General features: G+C 45.8%; 2 protein-coding genes across 3 annotated transcripts; both read right to left on the bottom strand.

Annotated features, from left to right (window-relative positions):
- Positions 1-301: 301 nt before the first annotated feature.
- gpr161b (G protein-coupled receptor 161b) lies at positions 302-6145 on the bottom strand. 2 transcript variants are annotated; one of them, XM_079731461.1, is made up of 6 exons: positions 6015-6145; positions 5124-5511; positions 3119-3858; positions 2779-2883; positions 2354-2479; positions 302-2046 (listed from the first exon to the last, which is right to left on the bottom strand). In XM_079731461.1, exons 2-6 carry the CDS (start codon positions 5465-5467, stop codon positions 1772-1774), a joined length of 1590 nt encoding a protein of 529 aa, XP_079587587.1. In that variant the 5' UTR covers positions 5468-5511; positions 6015-6145; the 3' UTR covers positions 302-1771. The 2 variants fall into 2 exon arrangements, with proteins under 2 accessions (XP_079587587.1, XP_079587588.1); XM_079731462.1 differs by having other exon boundaries at positions 302-2043.
- Positions 6146-6849: 704 nt separating this feature from the next.
- Positions 6850-10245, bottom strand: otc (ornithine transcarbamylase). The gene is made up of 10 exons (XM_079733559.1): positions 10107-10245; positions 9834-9972; positions 9636-9717; positions 9123-9210; positions 8444-8597; positions 8083-8205; positions 7695-7748; positions 7394-7543; positions 7145-7282; positions 6850-6986 (listed from the first exon to the last, which is right to left on the bottom strand). The coding sequence occupies exons 1-10, from the start codon at positions 10196-10198 to the stop codon at positions 6927-6929; spliced, it is 1080 nt and encodes a 359-aa protein (XP_079589685.1). The 5' UTR covers positions 10199-10245; the 3' UTR covers positions 6850-6926.
- Between the last annotated feature and the right edge of the window lie 10693 nt (positions 10246-20938).

Raw genomic sequence — 20938 nt, 5'->3', positions numbered from 1 at the left:
AAGTCTATTTTACTTGGAGTTCACATCAACTCAGAAAGATGTAAGTTAAGACGTTCCCCTTGATTGGCTATGGATTTCTCACTACCATAAATGGACATTGAGGGACAGTTGGTCATCGTTTTGGTAGCTGCTGTTAGTCAAACAAAACATTTTATTGCTCTGACTACGTTATCTCACACCCTTCAACTTAAGTGGGAAAACAAAAACACTGTCAGAGCCTAATAGGATTTTAGTTCACTATACTGAACTAAAAAAAAACAGTATCACTATTAAAAAGCATGAATATTTTTATTAGTGGACATGAAAAGTACACTTTTGTAGTGCATTGCTTCTTCCTACAAAGTAGTACCATATTATTATGCAGACATTGAAACTGACCATATGGTGTCAATTATTTTTTTTAAAGAGGTGTCAGTCTTAAGTAAATCATGGTGACTGCAGTAACTTGCTGGGGTCTCCCGCAGCACAGATCCACAGTGGCTCGCACAGTAACAGCCCCCGAGTCGGTCATACACAGGGTTCGTATTGTGGCATTCACTTCAGTCGTAACGTCTGGTTACCCCCTACTTCACTCTAATGACGTGCAAGTGACGACGATATAACTTCCTAAACAACCTATGGGTTATAATCGCTGTCCGTGTACAAACAGGAGTATCCTTCTATTCAGGAAGTACATATCGTGTTTGCTTGAAATTAACTACAAGATACTTTTTTGGACTACTAGATATATTGATCTTGGTTTAATGTTTTTGTACAGCTTTAAGTACATACAACCTTGATATATATTTTTAAACAGGTTTCTGCGTAAACCCACTTGCAACAACCCTTGTCATTGACTTCAACAGCACTTAAACATCAAGTTCTCCAGTCAGGACCACAGACTAACGTTGACCTATGGCCAGGATGGATTTAAGACCTCCAGTACACACTGGAAATTGAAGTGCAACTCTGGTGTACGCCGTCATTTCTGGCACACGATCACGGGAGAATGCAAGGGAGCAACAGTAGAAAATGAGGTACAAAACACAAGGGGGACTATCTAGACACCACAAGTACCTTGGACCTAAAAACAAACACAGACTAACAGATTCTGTTAGTCCGTATTACATGAGGCACTCAGCCATGCAAATAATGAAAAATACAAAACATTGATAAATAAATCATTTGAGTAAACAAAAGCTACAATTTTGAAACGCGTGTCACAGCAGAATAATTCCTATATTTTTACGATAACTAGCAAGGCACTTGATGTGTACACTTGGTCCAACATAGTGGAATGAATAATGTGCTGCTTTTCCTAAAAAAGATTTCAAGTATGGACGACTACACAATAAACTCCCAAGCAGAATATTGTTTCACCGCTTTGGGAGAACTCCTCTGAAAAATATAGTCTTAAGAGGTTGACAATACAAACGCTACTCTGGTTTCAGTCATTTGTTTAACAAAAAATGATATATTTGTGTTTCCTAGTGGCCAGGCACGAAATATGTCTTGTTCAGGATTAAAGTGTTGCGGAAGTGGTTCAGTCAACAATTATTTTTGTAGGAATATGTTTTATCCCTACTTCATGTTCGCCCGTCACTATCGTCAACGTTTGTTCTCTTACAAAAATGTAATCAGAACCGGGCTATAGCGACCCCCTCACTCCATGTCCATGTCTTGCCTTAATGTCCGTCCGTCCGTCCGTCCTCAAGCCACTCATGCGTCGCTGTGTACCTCGAAGAGGTTATGGTGCCCCGGGGTTGCGATCCATGTACAAAAGCCCCATTTATCACTTGAGTTCCTCGTCCTCTGGCTCGTGGTCTCGGTCGTCCTTGACTATCCCCTCGTCGATGCTCTCCAGCCTGAGTCTCTGGCCGTCCAGGTAGCGCGGCCGGGCGGGTGCCGACCGGCTGGTGAACATCCCCGCCGGGAGGCTGGAGTCGTCCCCGAAGAGGACCAGCTTGGCGTCGCTTTCGATGGCTTTGGCCAGGCCCGCGGCGAAGCAGTCCAGGGACGTGTGGATCTCGGCGTGCACCTGGAGTGTGGAGGGGAGGGTGCTTTCTGCTTGGGAGACCAACAGAAGTTAAAGGGTTAGAATAGCGACCTTCCAGTGCGAGACCACCTACATTTGTTCGCATTGCATGGACTTATGGTTGTGTTCACGCTACAGTTAATTCAGACATATTTAGATTTGATCTTTGTTTATGAGGCTCGAAAAACTGAATAGATTGTGATTGCTTGTGGTTAAAGTTTGAACTTTCCGATTCAGGCCACGTAGTGAGCAGTGTGGTGTTGACAGAGCATGCACGTTTTGGAGTGTGTCTGTCCCCCTGTAATCTACACTCCTTTGTTCCCGGGAAATGAGGGGTACCTTTGGAATGCTCCACCTGGTCCTCAAAGGTAACGGAGCTCCGCCTCTTCCCGGATGTGTTGCCGTGGAAGGGGGTATGGGAGGAGCCATCGGTGGAGAAGTTATCAAGCAGCATCACGTCCGTACCTTAGGGAATGAAAAAGACTCGGGTTGCTTGAGATAACAAACCATATCCCACACAATTGCTCTATTGTGAATAGAACAATTATGTGTTGACCTCAATAATCTACTTTAAGATATGGACTAACATGGACATGATGACCATCACTGCTGTGGGAATATAATATATCATCTAGTAATGTCGTCTTCATATGTTAAGGTAAATGAATTACCTATATTGATTATTAACCAACACAGGGCGGAATTTAGTCATGCATTTCCTTCATTCTTCTTGTGTCCGTCTCCTTGCTGTGTGCGACACTTACAAGAGTCCTGAGTGAAACTGAAGCCGGTGTCTCCCGTGCTGCTCCCAGGGGCCAACAGCTGTCCTCCAGCCAGCATGGCCGTCAGGTGGGGGGACATCCCTAGGTCTGCAGCACACACAGAACACGCGTCACATCAACGCGCCGTCGGAGCAACGCCAAAACTCATAAAGTGCGTTCAAACTGAAAGTGATAATAATAATAAAGTAGTTTGGCCATTGCTTTCATCCAAGGTAATGTAATATCCAAGGTCATTTAATTTAGGACCAGCTAGGGCGGCGGCATCTTCCTAGTCCAGCATGCATCCATACAGGTAGAGCGTGGACAGCGGGGATCCTCTCACCCGTGATCCGGTTCGAGATGCTGAACAGGCGCGAGGTCCGCTGGCGCGTGGCGAAGGGCTCCCGGTAGTAGCGGTCGCCGAAGCACATGCCCAGCAGCTCCTTCCGCACCGTCTTGTTCCACAGGCCGTAGATGAGCGGGTGGCACACGGCGCTGCAGAACGACAGCCAGGCCACCAGCGTGCCCACCGTCTGGGACGCCGCCTCAGGCCCCCACACGGCGTCGCAGCACACCGCCACCACGTAGGGCCCCCAGGTCACCAGGAAGGTGCCGATCACCACCAGGATGGTGACCAGGGCCTTGCACTGGCTGCCCGCGTACACCAGGCTGCGGCGGCTGCCGTTGCTGCCCGTCGACGTGCTTGAGTTCTTGCGGCCGCTCTTCTGGCTGCCGCCGCCGCCGCCGCCGCCGCCTGACTCGTCCTCGGCCACCACCACGGTGCCGCAGTGCACCTTGCGGGCCTTGGTGCGCGCCACGCGGAAGATCACGCCGTAGCAGCCCAGCATGGCGAGGAAGGAGGGCAGGCTGCACCACGTGACCCAGAAGGCCGTGTAGCCGCGGTCCCGGTGCCAGGACGCCACGCAGGTCCGCTTGGCGCAGTCGAACTCGAAGGAGGACCAGCCGAAGAGCGGTGGGAGGCAGGCCACGAGGGAGTGCAGCCACACGTAGACGATCACCACCACCGCCCGGTTCCCCGTGATCTTCATGGGGTAGATCATGGGGTAGAGGACGGCGTAGTACCTGAGGGCGAGCATCGTGTTTGCGTTACAACTCAGGTCAAATGAGACAGCAAGGTAGTGGTGTTCATAGGCACTCGGGTGATGTTGTATTGTTCCAGTGGTATTATTACAATTGGCAAATTATTCATTGGCCAATTAAATCATAGCATATGGTTTGAGGAGATTTGTAGCTCACACATGAAACAATAAGTGTACACACAACTCTTAGAAGTGTTTAAACTATCCATGTTTCAACCCGATCACCACGTGAAGTACCCATATTGATTATAGGTACATCGCACGCGCCACATGTACAAATTCAATATGTTATCATATTGAACATAACAACAGTAAGAGCAAGAGAAAAAACGCAGACTAAATTTGATAATAAGACGTGGAAACTAAAATGTGTTGATTGTGAGTGCAGTAGGTGGCAGCAGTGGTACAACAACGTTGGGCCGTTCTCTTCTCGCTCCCTCGTCACATGGAAGGTGGCCACTAAACCCCAACAAATGCAGCATTCAACGGTAATTCAGGACAACATGCACGGCCACTTTAACCCTATACACCTAGGCCTTTATAATGGCCCTTTTGTTGTGAGCTGCTGGCGCGGTCTTCTCCTAAACACTTTGTTAATCTGGATTAGCATCTTTGCCTTTTTTCTGCTCCGAAAATCCTGAATACATTTCACCAAATGTAAGAACACATTGTGTTTCATTAACTCCAGTCCTTGTGAGAAACAATCCATCAGCAACACATTTCAAACTATTAAAAGGTGTTAACAGGAAATATGTTCTCACTGTAAACACATTTCTAGTTGTTTGTAAGAAACTATGTCCATCAAAATCTCATCCAAACAACCATTTATTCCCATGGCTCCATCAGAATTCCTAACTAACAGCAGTGCACTGCACTGTATATATTACTAGGTTGTTTTACGTTGTGCATTAAAAAGGCATTTATTCTGTTAGTACCTTATTATTTCAGCATGTTCTTACCCTTATCAACATTGGTAAAAAAAAAAAAGAAAAGAAAAAGGTGTTGTACCCACTTGTATTGTAATGTATAACATTTAATTGTGCCTTATTTTGTACCCTCAGGTTCAAACCAGGTTCTGGTTCATTGTTTCAGACAAGGCATCGTCATAAGCTGTAAATTGAGTTGATTAAAAACAAAAGCAAAAGTAAAAAGAAAGTCCATAAAGAAGACATTTCATCAAAATAATAATAACAGAGGTATTTCCCCAACAGTCATTTGTTTTTAGCATCGTTGTAACTGGTCACTGACCTGTCAATAGCTATCGCCCCCAGGGTGAGCATGCTGGCAGAGCTGATGAGCAGGTAGAGCAGTGCGGTGAAGTTGCACCAGACCACACCGAACACCCATTCCCTCTTCGCGGAGCTCACCGCCACGAAAGGCAGTACCAACACGGAGAGCAGCAAGTTGGACAGCGTCAGGCTGAATACGAACTTGTTGCTGGGCGTGAGCAGGTATGGCCTCCGATACAGGGTCCCCACAATCAGGAGGTTCCCCAGGAAAGCCAGGAGTGTGATGGTCACAATGCTGACCGTCTCCAACACCGCCTGGCCCTCATTATTCCCCAGTGCGGTACAGTTCCGACTGGTATTCATGGTGAGAGACAGGGCCACTGGAGATGTGAAGGCATAGTAGTACTCTGGTAGGAGTAAACAGGGGGAGAAAAGGTATGTGATGAAAGGCCAGTTGGTTATCGGTGAAAAGGTATCCCCAAACAGTAGCGCTATAAACCTACTGAGGCTGTTACAATGCAAAATCATGTCAACCAACGCATGCGTTGATTGTCACGGGGAAATAATAAAACTCGTATGTGGCTTAACGACTGCCCCTGTTACTCACAAATCGACCACGTTACACTATTAGTATTTAAAATCATGAAAGGGCTTTTTGGGACATTCGAGTGTTGGTGAAATGTGCAAAATATCAGATTCGCTCCAGGCAATATAAAGAAGCGTTGAACAAGCGTAATCCAGTCTGTAAAACCCCGTTATAAACACCCGTTATGTATCCGCGACGTCTCGTTTTGTCACGCACCGGAGCCCACTCACCCAACCTGGCTCAAACATAAAGTTAGTTAGCATAGCTTAGCGGAGAAAACTTTCTCCATTGTCCCCAAAAGAGAAATCTCGAGCCATTACTTACCGGTACGGGAAAAACAAGGTTACGGGTCAGTATTCGTCCTTTTAAATGTACGTTTCCCATTCTACTCGTTTCCCTCCGCACTAGAACCATATGAGTCGCGGTTGGACTTTGAGCACGGTCTCTAAGCCATCGTAGTGACTCGTAGTTTAGTAGAAAACCAGCTGCGGTGCAATGGCGTCGCTCCCACCCCCAACTTTTCACCTCACCCAGCGGATCCCCTGAAAAGTGGTGGGTGGTCTGGGATGACATGTATTCATTCGCCTCGTTTTGGTTTAAACCTGGACGTTAGGCAGTGTAGCATTTCATGGGTGTATGGTTAACTGCGGTTTACTTTTTGTGAGTGTACTTTTGGTACTTCATATTGGGAATAGTTGCGATATGAACTTCAGCGCAGCCCGTGGGGTGGAATGCTGCTTCATTGAATATGTCCGAGTGTCAGAAGTTATTGTTTAACAGATAGACGTCTTATCCAAGGCGTATTGTGTTTGGTGAATGAAATTTGGTTTCTCTGGACCACCTAGGTAGACCAAAGCTTCCCGCAAATACTCGTCACTCCCAATCAGCCAATCTCAGCGGAGGGATGTGGTCGTCATTAGTTTATATTCCTCACCCATCCACCAGATGTCACGGATGCACCTCTTCCGAAACCAAACAGCAAGTTAAATAGTTACTAGGCTAAAAAAGTTTATTATAGTGGTATTTATAGGAACATCATTATGCTAATGTGTTAATACATTAGAAATCCCCACCATCTCAATGAAAATGCAAATAATTTAACACCTTTACAAAAGGTCTTTAAAAATTCTTAACTTTAATAAATTGCTAACACAAAACAGTGAGAATAATCATCCAGTCTTCCCTCAGTCGAATATCCTAAAAATGTAAACATTATTTAACAGGGTAACGTTGAAGCTAAAACCTTGGCATTTTAGTCTGTGGGGTGTAGTCAGCCAGCAGAGAGACCATTAGACCCTAGAAGAAGAAAAAAAAGTGTTAAAAAAGGTATTTTACTGGGGAATAATTAAAGTTGTTAATGCGTTACATCAAAACGTAGTTTGGCAGACATTACAAAATGTTTGTTTGAAAATGGAACCAACTGGTTAGTGAACCTGATCTGCAGTAAAACTCACCATGATGGTCCACTTCCTGTTCTCTGCCTCAGGGAAGACTAGGGAGCGGGGGGAGTAGAACACCTCGTCATCCACCTCCTCTGGTTTACGAGGGAGACAGTGCAGGAAGGTCCAGTCTGGATTGGCCATACTTCCTGTCTGGTGTGGATCAAACCACAACAAGAGGACGGCTATAAACCTCTAATCAAAGTGGGGGCTGTTGGTTTTCTATTTGCCGTTTCCTAGTGTTATCGGGACTCAAGTGGTTACCTTATTGGTTATCTGGTAGCCATGGAAGTCTTTTAGCCTCTTCTTCTTCTCCTCTTCCTGTCCCATGCTGACCCAGGTATCAGTGACCAGAACATCGCTGCCTTTTGCTGCCTCCATCGGGTCAGAGGTCATAACTAACTGGGTACCGTGCTGAGGGGAAATATGACAGTATTTTACATGATTATTTTTACAAACTTGCTATTTTGCAACACACTTGTAAACAGAATAAAATAACCTGTTATCTGACAAACAGCAGATAATGGCTATTAATGTGCGTGTTTCTGTGTGTGTGTAACCTTACCAATTTGGAGAGTCGTTGTGCCTCCTGAACCACGCTGGCTTCTGGCTCATAACCCTGAAAGTCACATACAGAATGAAGGTTTATTTTTCCACCACAAGTCATGTCGGTCCATTGTGGCCATTATGACCCATTGCAGTCCTAACCATCCCTGGAAGGAGGGAACCCTCACCCTGCATTACTTCCCATGGGGGCTGCCATAAACATATGGCCTGTGAAGCACTGGAGACTGCAACTGTGATTAAGGGCTATACAACAATTCTTTAGTCGATCGACATGTAGGACATCCGAATAGATAACCTACCATACTCTTCTCAATCATAATCAGGCATATGTTACAAGAATTAGACAAACTTAAAAAACTCCCACGATCACATAAAGGCGAATGAACCTTGGGGGTGGCGATCCTAAGATGGACGCCGAGTTTGGCCGCGGTCATCATGAAGGAGTGGAGCACGTTGTTTCCATCTCCGATCCAGCTCACCGTCAGACCGTCCAGTTTCCCATAATGCTCCTGTAATTAAACTGGTAAGTGGCAGGATAGGAGCTCCCTCGGCGTGGCTATCCCCGTCTGCTACCCGATTCCCTGTATCCGTACGCACCGGATTTAAACGTTTTTTACGGAACCCAGTATTTATACATCCACGAGCTGTAATTTCACAATCACTTTGGATAAAACCAAATTGACAACCAAAAACACATATTTGCTAAAATGAAATGTAGGCAAGTCAATTATTTAGTTGGCACTGCACCTGCAAGGTCAGGAAGTCAGCCAGGATCTGGATTGGGTGGTAAAGATCAGACAGGCCGTTAATGATGGGTATGGTAGCTTCTTTCTCCAGCTCTTCCAATGTAGAGTGGCTGTACACTCTGGCCAGCACGATGTCACACAGCCCAGAGAGGACCCTGCAACGATAAGCCATAAAGCTTAGTTACTTTTCCAGCTCCATCAAGCGCAACATTTTCAATAGACTGGGAAACACGGCCATAATCTGTCCAAACTAAAACAAGAAATACAAGCTTAAATTCTCGATGGCAAACGTTAGTGGGGAGTTGACATCAACTCACCACTGTCACCGAAACATTGTGACATTCTTTGTACATTTGACGCACGTTGTGGAGAACTTAAAACCAGGAAACGGGATGGTGATAAGATTAAGGTAACATTTATGTGGAGCCTGGGGGTTCGGTTATTTTAGGAAATTTCAAGTTCACTCATCTTTTTGTCTATGTCTTATCTGTCCATTATGTTGGATTCCATATGTGCAAATTAAATAATTTACACAGCATTTTTACGTCCACACAATTCTAACCTTTATGGCTTCACTTTAATCCCTAGCATACGACATGGACAAAAGGATAGTCAGTTGACTAAACATAACCATTTAGATGAATAGTTAACGTCTGGATGCAACATGTGAATAGAGATACCTTGCGGTGTCTGTAGAGCTCTCGTTGACACCAAGATGGATGTCTTGGGAGGTGAGGAAACACGGGTGACCACCCAGAAGAGCAAAACCTATAAGGGATGCCATACAGCCGTACAGGTTTATTGTTGGAAAAAAAAAAGATTTTTTTAATTTGCTTGATAAACAAACAATTCTTATTTCTTATAAAACAAGAACAATTCAATACAGGCCTATTAATTGTTGCGTGTATGTGTGCAGCGTATGTGTTCACAAGATTAGCACATAAAGAGATGTTTTTGTAATGTGCAACAGAGCGGCCCCTCAGCACTTCTATTGTATGGTGTATGAACGGGGGCCACAGTTGCCTGAGGGATTTCAGTCGGATATACTGGAGAGCACACATTTGAAGGGTATTCAATTCTTACTAATGAATTGATGCAAAAGGCCTACTGACATTCATGGTAAATCAACACATGTATAATTTGACCAAACTACGTGGCATAAGAATGGCACACCCAGGCCCCCGATCTGACACCTGTTTCAGTGGACATTCTGGTTCGGGTGCTCCTCTTCTCAAATATCATGGCAATCGATTTCCCTTGTAGAAGGGGAAGGTACTAAAATAGAGAAATGGGAGTTACCATGATTTGCCAATATTGCGACAAAAAAACGAATGCACATATATTTAATATGAAGTGAAGATTTCAGGAAGACAACTTATTTTGTTTGCTACCTGGTTTTCCTTTTTGATCCTGTGTTTCAAATCCCCTGACACCCACAGAAGTCTCTTGATTTCATCTGAATTAAAATCTTTCAGTGTGAGCAAACTGCGCCCCTTTAGATTCACTGAACCAAAGCACGCTGCGCCAACACTGGAAGAAAACAAACAAAGTAGGCAAGTTATTCCCTGTTATAATATTGACTGCTTATCTTTTCCTTGAGTATTACCGTAATGATAAAGTTATCTGCTCGCCTTTGCTATTTAAAGCACTGTATTATCTCTTACCTAAGTCCCCTCGCGTGGATTGTTTGAACATGTTTCAAAGTTTTGCAAATGGAAGTGCTTATAACTAAAAGTTTAGCCATTTTAAAACTCATTGAGTTGTGTATGGCAGGCTGCTAGCAACGTTAGCAAAGTCTTTCTGAATGGGTGTCGGATTTCTCCACAACACACTGCATGCTTCAACATGCGTGGCCTCTGCGTCAAGTAAACACGCCCATAGGGCGTGTCTCTTTGACGCCCTATTTGGAAACTTCGCGACCTATATTTAATTAAGCTTAAAGATGAAATCTATGAATCTATCTTGAAATATACGAGTAATGTAACAAAGCTCAAACAGTACCCTAAAGCCACATTCACAAGATAAATGCCTTCTTTTTGATATCTCCTGTATTCCAATTTCCTCCAGCGATTTTCCACTTGGCAAATAATATACATTTGAGAACTTTATATTTCTAGAGAATGTGGAAAAAGGTTTCATATTTTAAATAAGGAAAGCTGACAGATTGGAATGAGCTTCATGTTTAATACGTGTTTTATACACCCGCTGTAACCCAAAAGATCCTCAGATTTTCCTCAGAAATGTGATCTTTTAGGACTATCGACTACCACTGCATTTGTAATGCTAAGAAAAACTTCAGTAGATTTATTTAAAATAATTTCTATGACACGAATGAATCAAAAAGCATTTACAGAGAAAAGTTTTGTGGACATGCATTTCTTAATTGGGCGACATTGACTAACTCTGCCTTCCGAGTGTACATTGTACAGTGTTCATTATGGTGTGTTGGGACGACAGTGAGCGGGTCTAATAGGCAAATGTATGGCATAGCATGTGAGAAATACTACCTTGACCACTGTGGGGCTTGACCACTTTATTTCGGCCCGCCCCCTCTGACGTTTCATTCATTCACCTTGTGGCCTTGTGGCGGGTTATTGGTGAGCTGGGATATGATTATAGAGTGAAAATGACAGGGGAGATCGATATCGACATTCCCGGTGAGAGCATTGTCATCTGATACCGTATACATTTAGTAGCCTATAGAAATCCGGTCTATCGATGGCTAGTCTACGGTGTTAAAGCTGTTGCTATTTCTGTCTTGCTGCTGCGACTTAAACGGCTAGAGATCTGACAGGTTGGGTTAGGATTTAGTCAATTTGTACGCTTATTTCCCCGTTAGGTAATTTAACAATTTATTTTCCGTTTGTAAGGACGAACATGCCTCGGATTTAAAATCGCCTGTGTCTTAAAATCTAACCCAACGTTCTCCTCAGAAAAAGGAGCCATCTTCACGTTTGGAAAGAGCAATTTTGCTGATAATGTTCAAAGTAAATTCTGGCTGAAAAACGACCATGCTGTGAAAATAGCTTGTGGGGAAGACCACACTGCTGTCATCACAGGTAGGCTGTATGACAGGGAGAATATATCCAACCTGTCTGTAGGATCTAATACCAATGTCTTCTATTTGTGGTGATTCCCTCCCCATGCTATAATATATTGTATAACTGAATCCTGAATAATATATATCATCTTATGAAACCTCACTTTTTAATAAGATATCTTCCCCTCTGGCATTGGGGATGAAGAAACTCACCACTAAATAATGTATCAAGTTTTGAGTTATAAAGTGAAATCCTATCATAAATAATGTTATACAACTGTTCTTAAGTCTGCCTGTATCCCTTACAGATAAAGGAAGACTGTTAATGTTGGGTTGTAATGACTGGGGCCAACTCGGACTGGGACAGCAGACAGCTGCTTTCAGACCCACCTTTGTTAAAGGTCTGCAAAAACTAAAAGCATATATGTCAGCAATTGTTTTATTTTAAAGCAGTTTGATGTGAGTACTTGACATGTTCGTGTATGTTGTATGCTTTTTGTATATTTTTAGCCTCCAAGTCAGAGAGGGTGAAGCTTGTAGCGTGTGGAAGGGATCACACCATCATCTGCACCTGTGAGTGAAAGTTACAATACTATATTCTACTCTTTTTAATAGTGCAGAAATGCTCTCGACATTTATCTGTGGTTTTCTAGTTTTTGATTGGTTGTGGAGAATAGGTGAAAAAAAAGTTGTGTGATTTGAATGATATGCAGATTTCTCTGAAATCATGGCAGTTAACCAAATCACCCGGGAACCTCATTTTCTTTCAAATTCATCATACCAAATCAAAACTGATTGCAGAATAGATATAGGAATCAAACCAGTATGAGTATTTTTTAACAATCAAGCGCTTCTAAATCACAACAAAAGCATACAAAAAAAACAAGAGTACTCAAATCATCATTCAAATCATTTACAGCAACCACTGAGCTGGAAAACATCCGTATAACTGGTACTGTTAGTAGGCCTGTATTACACCGCTATTGTTAGGAGCATACAAGTTGTTTCCATGTATTGGGGAAGAGGATGGGGGCGCATGTCATAACAAGGCTATGGTCTGTTCACAGGGCGTGGGAGTGTGTACGTCACAGGACGCAACCAGAAGGGCCAACTGGGCCTGGGTCACCGTGACGACGCCACACTCTTTCAGCTGATGCCGCCGTTCTGTGACCACGCACCTATCAAGATGCTTTCTGCAGGCTGTAACACCTCTGCCGCCTTGACAGGTAAGAGAAGGGCAGAACAATGTTTCCTCCCACCGGTCAGCTGTATTTCTTTCTCTTTGCATCACCGTGTGTCATCACTGAGGCTGTGGCCTTACTTACCCCGGCCTTTCGTCATCTGCTCCGTGTCACCACTGGCAGAGGACGGTAGGGTGTTTGTGTGGGGGGACAACTCGGTGGGCCAAATCGGTCTGGGGGAGGAGCGCTTCGCCCTGGAGCCCAGGGAACTCTCTGTGGGGCCATCGGTGACGTGGGTGTCCTGTGGTAGCCACCACTCTGCGTTAGTCACAGGTTCTTACACACACGTGCACACGCATGCACAGACAGACAGACAGACAGACCGGAAGACCGGCAATGACCGACTGACCTACTGACTGACAAATTAGCATGTGCATATGCAAGCCTGATTTTCTAACAGCAGTTTTCCATTTTTATTTGATTGAAGAAAAAAATGGAGCAAACCTTCTGGATGACATGAATGCATTATCTTTCGTGTGGTTTGTTGCCTCAGCCAATGGAGATCTGTACACATTTGGTGAGAGTGCCAACGGAAGACTGGGTCTTCACCCGGAGCAACTGACCAATCACAGAGAGCCTCAGCGGGTGCTGGCCATTCCAGAGCCGGTCATTCAGGTGTCTTGTGGAGGAGAACACACTGTGGTCCTTGCTGGTATGATACAGGACGACTGTTGCTTCACAAATTGACTGTCAAAACGAAAAAAGGTTTCTATATGTTTTAGCACCAGAATATAACACCACAAGACTAGCGTAAGAGTAACGTAATGCAGTTCACTATCTTTAATGTCCTCCCTATAATTAAACAAATCAATACTTATTATTAGCTTATAATCCAAACGTCTTCTCATTTTGCTTCTGCTTTTCTATCTTCTACTCTGCGTTATCCAGAGGAGGAGGTGTACACGTTTGGCCGAGGTCAGTACGGCCAGCTGGGCCAGGGAACCTTTCTGTTCGCCGCGGATTTGCCCAAAGCGTTGCAGCTCTTCCACCATGGCGGCGTCTGCCAGGTCACATGTGGACAGGGCCACACTGCTCTCATCAACAGTAAGCAATACATTATTTTCACAACGTGCACTCCTCATATCACAGAAATAAATATAACACAAGAAGGATTGCTGTATCGTGGATCTTGGCATGACTGTACATGATGCACGATGCACGATGTGGTGAAAATATTCTCTTCAATTCATCGCATCTGTAGGAATACATTCCTATTCCTTTTCCGTGCAAACCTTTTGAATAGGTTGTGAACAATCGTTTTATTTTGCCTGTATTGCAAACATACCTGTGCTTCGGAGCCAAAGCAATAGCTATTTGCATGCTAAACCCACATTGACGAGTATGCTGCCAACTTACCTCTAGCCTCACAAATCAGGCTTTTGAATAAGTCAAAAGATGGGTGGGAAGGGCGGAAATGTGCTTAGTTAGGGGAGTGACACTTGCTTGAATGTCCTGAATCTTTTGACCTATCGTGTTGAAGCGCCTCTCACTTGTTAAAGGGGAAACAAATCCCCTGACCCTGCCTTTAAAAAACTAAAACGTTGTCACCCTGTCACACTCCTTCAATTAAGATAGCAGAGGACAGGTGTGTCGTATCAATGTTTAATCAGCAGGTTACCGGGTCACCATATCAACCAATCACAGGCCATGCATGCAATAGCATGTGCTTAACCTGCAGAGGGAGTCCTCTACAATGAAAACCAATGTTCTATCTAGGGTGTTGGTTTTTGGTACTCCTTTAAGAGTTTCTAATGGCAACACCTCCGCTAGTCGGGGATCCTCTCCATTTATTGGCAAACAAAGTACCTGCACACCTTACAGACCTCCTCAACGGCTCAAAGCCTTCATTACCATGAATTAGCATGCCAGACTTGCACAGGAACATTGATACCCACCACCGTGTTCCGTTCACTGGTTGCCTTCCTCCACAGACAATGGGCAGCTTTACACTTTCGGCGATGGTCGCCATGGGCGACTGGGGTTAGGGGAGGAGGACTTCATTAACCAGTTCCATCCCACCCTCTGCACACGCTTCCTTAAGTTCAGCGTTCACCAAGTGAGTGGTGTGCATGTGCATACGTGTGCTGATCGGTTTTTAAATGGATGTTTGTGGTCAATAGAGCAATCTTCTAGGATATGGATTGTGTGGAAGAGGAAAGGAAGTACATTAATGGTGGTGTGTGTGTGTGTGTGTGTGTGTGTGTGTGTGTGTGTGTGTGTGTGTGTGTGTGTCAGGTGACCTGCGGTGGTAATCACATGCTGGTACTTGCGACAACTAGACCTCCAGATTGTGAGGTAGTGGAGATGGCCAAGGAGGCCAGCGTTGGTGATTATCACTTGGAGCTGAATTACAAGGAATTACTGCTGCAGGATCTTGATCTTCCCATCTTCTCTCGCTCGGCCCGTGCTCGACGCAGAGACAGGGTAATCATAGTGATATACATATACCATTGTCCTCACCGCTAACCTCCTATTAACCTCCTAACCAGCAGCGATGTTACACAGTGTAGTAATCGTCTGTTTCCAGCAGGGAGCAGTGTTTGTCAATATTGATGAAGTTTTGATTGAGTTTAGTTGCTAAACCTCCTGTGGGAGCTAAAAATGGTATTATGCATCCATGAACTACAGAGCTGGGACACCATAGTGCTTAAGGCGAGGATTTTTCAGATAACTGGTGTGTGTGTGTTTCCTTTTGTTACAGGAGAGCTCGGTGGAGCAGTTTGGAGAGAAGTTTCACAACCTCCCTTATCTAAGATCAGACTTTCCCAACACCAAATTGCCCATGTCTAGAAATGTAAAAATGCCTAAATCGAAGGCAAAGGATATAACCACCCTTTCAATATTACCGACACCCCCAAAAAGTACCCAAAGGAGTCCGGCTCCTGCCCCCAGATCCACATCCCACTCCCCACAAAGTCCTCTGCTGTCACCCAGACACAATAGCGACCCCCCTTCCAGGGTGACCCGTATCACCACCAGCCCTAAAGTCTCCTCTACGGCTACTGATTCTGTGATTGAAAACCAGCCGGTACGTCCGCCCTCCGCATCCCCCAGGTCCACACCCAGACACCACTTATCCCCAAAGATTGCAGCCAAGAAGCCACATTATCTTAGATTAATGCGACCCAACACCGACCTTCCTGGCAGGCAGAGCCCGCCGCCCACCCCGGCCAAGATCCCCCGCCGCCACAAACAATCAGCGACAGACTACATCAACACCCGCCAAACGGAGGAAGAGAACCGCTGTGTCCGGGAGCTTCCTTCCCCTCCACTAATGGGTACTAGGAACCTGCAATTTCATCCACCTGCCGAAGACACTTCATATAGAGCCACTTAGGGAGCCCGGGCTTAAGGGTGTGAGCTCATCATTGAAAAGCACTTTCCTGAACTGTTTGTGTGTGTGTGTGTGTGTGTGTGTGTGTGTGTGTGTGTATGTGTGTGTGTGCGTCTGTGTCTGTGTCTGTGTGTCTTTTCAGAAGGTGACCCCGCGGAGGAATCCATGGTCGTTAGAGATGAGGCTGAGAATGATTTTGAGAAAGCAGTTGAGTCTAACACCATAGATATGGTAAGATAACTAGAGAAAATGTCTTGTATAGAAGGACCTAAACAGTATATGAGAATATACTGTATATAATGTGTATTTGATGCACTCTAGCCTTGTCTATTTTGCCTTAGAATATGTGTGCACTCCAGGGCAGGAAGCAGCCGCGTGGTTGACTAACTTTTCCAAGAAATAAGCATAACTCAGCATGTTCTTTATGTGTATGTGTGTGTGTGTGTGTGTGTGTACGGTATGTATGTGTGTGCAAGCATTTTCCACTTGGAGAAACTTCGGAGTGAATTGTCAAACATCAAAAACTTTAAAGAATTCCAGTTTAGTTTTCTATCTGTGTCACATTGTTTGGCTTTTCCAAGAATAATTAATCCCCCCTCCGAAATCCTGAGAGATCAGTGAATATTTTGCCAATAAACAATTTGAACACGCACACACACACAAACACACACACTTTGGCACACACCACACACACATACACACACACACACACACACTTTGGCACACAACACCCCCACACACACACGCAAACACACACACACACACACATTTAACGTGTGTGGTGCCTTAGAAAGTTGGCCGGCACTCTGCAGTATTTCCATCCCTTCTGATGACACACCGTGAATAACTGTCCAACAGCGTTAGGGTAGTGTAACACTAGTGTGTAACACTGTCTTGGGAAAGACGTCACAATGCCTGGCTGTACTGGGGAGCAGGCTAGTGTCTGGGTGGATTCGTGTAGGAATTAACAGTGAGCAATGGACAATGGCACCACTTCTAGATTTAATCAGAAGAGGGATGCATAAACGGTGCTCAGTTAGAGATCCCTTGATATGCTTGTGTATGAAGATCAAGGTATGACGATGACAGCATCCGGCTGCGTAACCACTACACGTCATTGCTGCTTAATTAAGTGTATTTATAATGCTTTTTATTTTAGTCCAGATGGTGTAACAAAGGACACATGCTCCCCAGTCATCACCATGGTTTTATTTCATCCACCCACTAACTTCTGCTCATTAGCCTGCAACGATATTACAGTCGGTTCATAACAGACGTTGTGAGCAGACATATGCATATAAAAATAGAAACCTATGCATATGTCTCTATTTGATTCTGGTTTTGATATATACTGTCAGTGAGTTTGTTAGTTAGTTGAAACTTCATCACAAAACAGTGATTTAAAAGGACAAGGACGGTTAAGGAATGCTGTATCGCCGTGTCCATCCGGCCCACAGCGTCCACCAATTCTGCATTATATTCTATCCATGAAAGTCATTGTTTACCTCTCTGTAGTCATGCTATCTATTTTTTGGACTTTCTTTTTTCAGGAAAAGCTGAAGGGGAGACCCCTGAGGAGAGCAGTAAAAGCAGCAGCAGTCGAGACGAAGGAACAAGCTCAGTCGAAGAGCAGACATCTGAAATCCGGCAAGGCCTTATCCACAGAGCTCACGCGATCTCTAAAGAGGGAGGCCTCACCGCAGAACCTCAAGAAGGGGGTCTCTAAGAGCAAGCAGACGCTGATCAGACACGTTGTACCTGCCAAAAACGAAACCAAAACCGACACACGAGGTCCAAATGCGCTGACTGTTTCTATAGGAGATACTTCCATGCGAGAAGAAACCGGGACCCTAGTTAAAGACATTGACAGAGTAGCAGGTTTCCAAAATAAGTTGACAAGAAAGCAGCAACAAGCGACCGAACTAAACAAAAGTGGCGAGGAAAATGTACATTCTGATGGTCCCATTAATCAAGAATATGCCAGCAAAGTCCTGGTTGAAGATACGCAAGAGACAACAATCTTGCCCAAAGAGGAAGAACCAGACGCATCTCTGGTCAATGTGAAAAGTCAACCTGTTGACAAAATGTCCACCGATGATAAGGTCACAAGCCAAGGAGCCGATTGGAATAGGAAAACTCTCCAACCTCAAAGGCCAAGGTCTGGTAAAACTTTTGATGGTAAAGATGCAGAAGTCGATAATGCATTCAGGGAATCTTCCTGGAATAAATCAACTCCAGTCAAACAGAAGAGACTGAGGCATACACCTATCGAGGTTCAAAGCAGAGCCGTAGAGTTTAAACCTCCCCAAAACAAACTCTCACCTACGACACCTGTCAAAGTTCAAAGCAACCCTGTAGAGTTAAAACCTTCCCCGAAAGACCCATGCACACCTGTTAAAGTTCCAAGTGGGATACCAACCCCTGTGAAGGTCAAAGGCAAGACCCATGCCGATTATTCAAAGAAGTCTCCACCGAGGGTACAAAACAAACCTAGTGAACATTCTGACAGACCTTCAACACATCAGGCTAAATCAATACACACCCCAGGCTCACAAGGCACCAAGGGAGCAGAGGTTACATCAGTTTCCCCTCGGCAGCCTGAACCCACCGGGAAGGATCTCCTACTTCCTGGGGAAGATAGTACTTTTGGTGATACTCAACCGAGTTTGGGGCAAAAGGTTCTGAATAATGCAGCTGATCTTCTTCCAGCAGTGGGCGTGGCAGGCATGGCAGCGGGCCTCCTGGGAGCAGCTGTAACCAGCGTGAGCGCTTTCCAATCTGACAGCGACACCGCCACCTCTCCGCCTTCCAGCAGCAGACCCGTTCGAGCGGAGAGCTTCATCAAGCAAAGGGCCGTCGTCGAAGAGTCCCTTTCCTCCACACATTCTTCTTTGAGATCTGATCCAAACTCAGCCGACGAACCGGGGGCCGAGGGAATCAGAAACCAGGAAAAAGCAGAAGATGGGATTGTCGAAAAGGGTAGATTAGTTGAACATCTAGGCGGTTCCCAGGAGGAAGAGAGGAGCGAGAGCAGCCCTTTTGAGTCAGAGGGTGCCCAACTCAAAGGAACAGAGGCTTCAGATGGAAAGACGGGGGAAGAGACGGAGAACGTGGGGGAAGACCATAAACGTGTCTGGGAGGGGGAGGAGGAGAGTTCAAGGGAAGAAGCAGAGAGCGACAGCAGCACCGAGGGAGACGATGGGGACGAAGACGCCAAGGAGAAAAGTGAGGAGAGGGTTAAGGCGCAGGAGAAGAGCGATACCGGGGGCAGTGTTGACAGTGAGGAAGAGGATGGTGAGAGAAGTGGGGCGGAACAAAGCCAGGGAGGCGATCAGAGTGGTGGCAGGAGGGACGACAAAGGTACAGACATCAGCCCCGGGGAGGAGGGGGGAGAGGCGAAGGAGGGAGAACCACAAAGTACAAGAGGCAGCTCGGAGCCGGATGGAGTGGGGAAGGGAGAGGAGCGGAGGGTGGAAGGGGAGAGGGGATCAGAGTCGAGTAATGGGGGGGAAGAAAGCAGTGTGAGTTTAGAAGGGGGAACTGAAATGGACTCAGGGAGCGAGGCAGAAAGCAAGAGTAAAATCTCAGGGGAGGAAGAGGAAGACCCAAGAGCAGGGGATGAAGCTGGGTCTGAGACACCTCAGGGTGAAGACAGTGCAGGGGAGGAGAATGAAGGGACGGTGGCAGGGAGTGGCGCTGAGGAAGAGGAAGGAGAAGGAACTGAAGATTCCCCTGAAGGAGAAGGTCAGGGGTCAGTGGAACAGGAGGAGGAGGAGGAGGAGGAGAGCAGTGAAGTCAGAGCAGAAGAATTCAACGAGGAGGAGGAACAAAATATGAGTGTTGAGAAGGAGGAGCAAGATGTGGATGAAGAGGAGGCAGATGCTGACAAGGGCGAGGAGCATGAAGAGGAGGGTGAAGAAGAAGGAGAGATTGGAGAGAACTCAGGGGAGGAAGAGGAGGAAAGAGATAGAAAGCTTGAAGAAAAGTGGCAGGGTGAGGAAGATCAAAGTGGAGATGAGGAGGAGGGGGGTGAGGAAGAAGAGGGAGAAGAGGATAAAAAGGAGAATGATGAGGTAGAAGAAAGTGGAGATGAGGAGGAAGAGGAAGGTGGAACAGTGGGTGAAGAGGAGGAGGAAGACGAAGAGCAGGCCGAAGATAGTGGTGGTGATGAAGGAGGAGGTGAAGAGGAGGAAGTAGATCAGGAGGAAGAGGGTGGTGGTGATGAAGAGGAGGAAGTAGATCAGGAGGAAGAGGGTGGGGGTGATGAAGAGGAGGATGTAGATCAGGAGGAAGAGGGTGGTGGTGACGAAGAGGAGGATTTAGATCAGGAGGAAGAGGGTGGTGGTGATGAAGAGGAGGGTGAAGAGGAGGATGTAGATCAGGAGGAAGAGGGTGGTGGTGATGAAGAAGAGGGTGAGGAGGAGGATGTAGATCAGGAGGAAGAGGGTGGTGGTGACGAAGAGGAGGATGTAGGTCAGGAGGAAGAGGGTGGTGGTGATGAAGGAGGAGGTGAAGAGGAGGATGTAGATCAGGAGGAAGAGGGTGGTGGTGACGAAGAGGAGGATGTAGATCAGGAGGAAGAGGGTGGTGGTGATGAAGAGGAGGATGTAGATCTGGAGGAAGAGGGTGGTGGTGATGAAGAGGAGGATGTAGATCAGGAGGAAGAGGGTGGTGGTGATGAAGAGGAGGATGTAGAACAGGAGGAAGAGGGTGGTGGTGATGAAGAGGAGGATGTAGATCAGGAGGAAGAGGGTGGTGGTGATGAAGAGGAGGATGTAGATCAGGAGGAAGAGGGTGGTGACGAAGAGGAGAATGTAGATCTGGAGGAAGAGGGTGGTGGTGATGAAGAGGAGGATGTAGATCAGGAGGAAGAGGGTGATG

The sequence above is a fragment of the Pollachius pollachius genome (genome assembly GCF_949987615.1).
Source record: "Pollachius pollachius genome assembly, chromosome: 3".
Lineage (NCBI taxonomy): Eukaryota > Metazoa > Chordata > Actinopteri > Gadiformes > Gadidae > Pollachius > Pollachius pollachius.
This window is presented reverse-complemented; position numbering and strand designations above follow the sequence as displayed.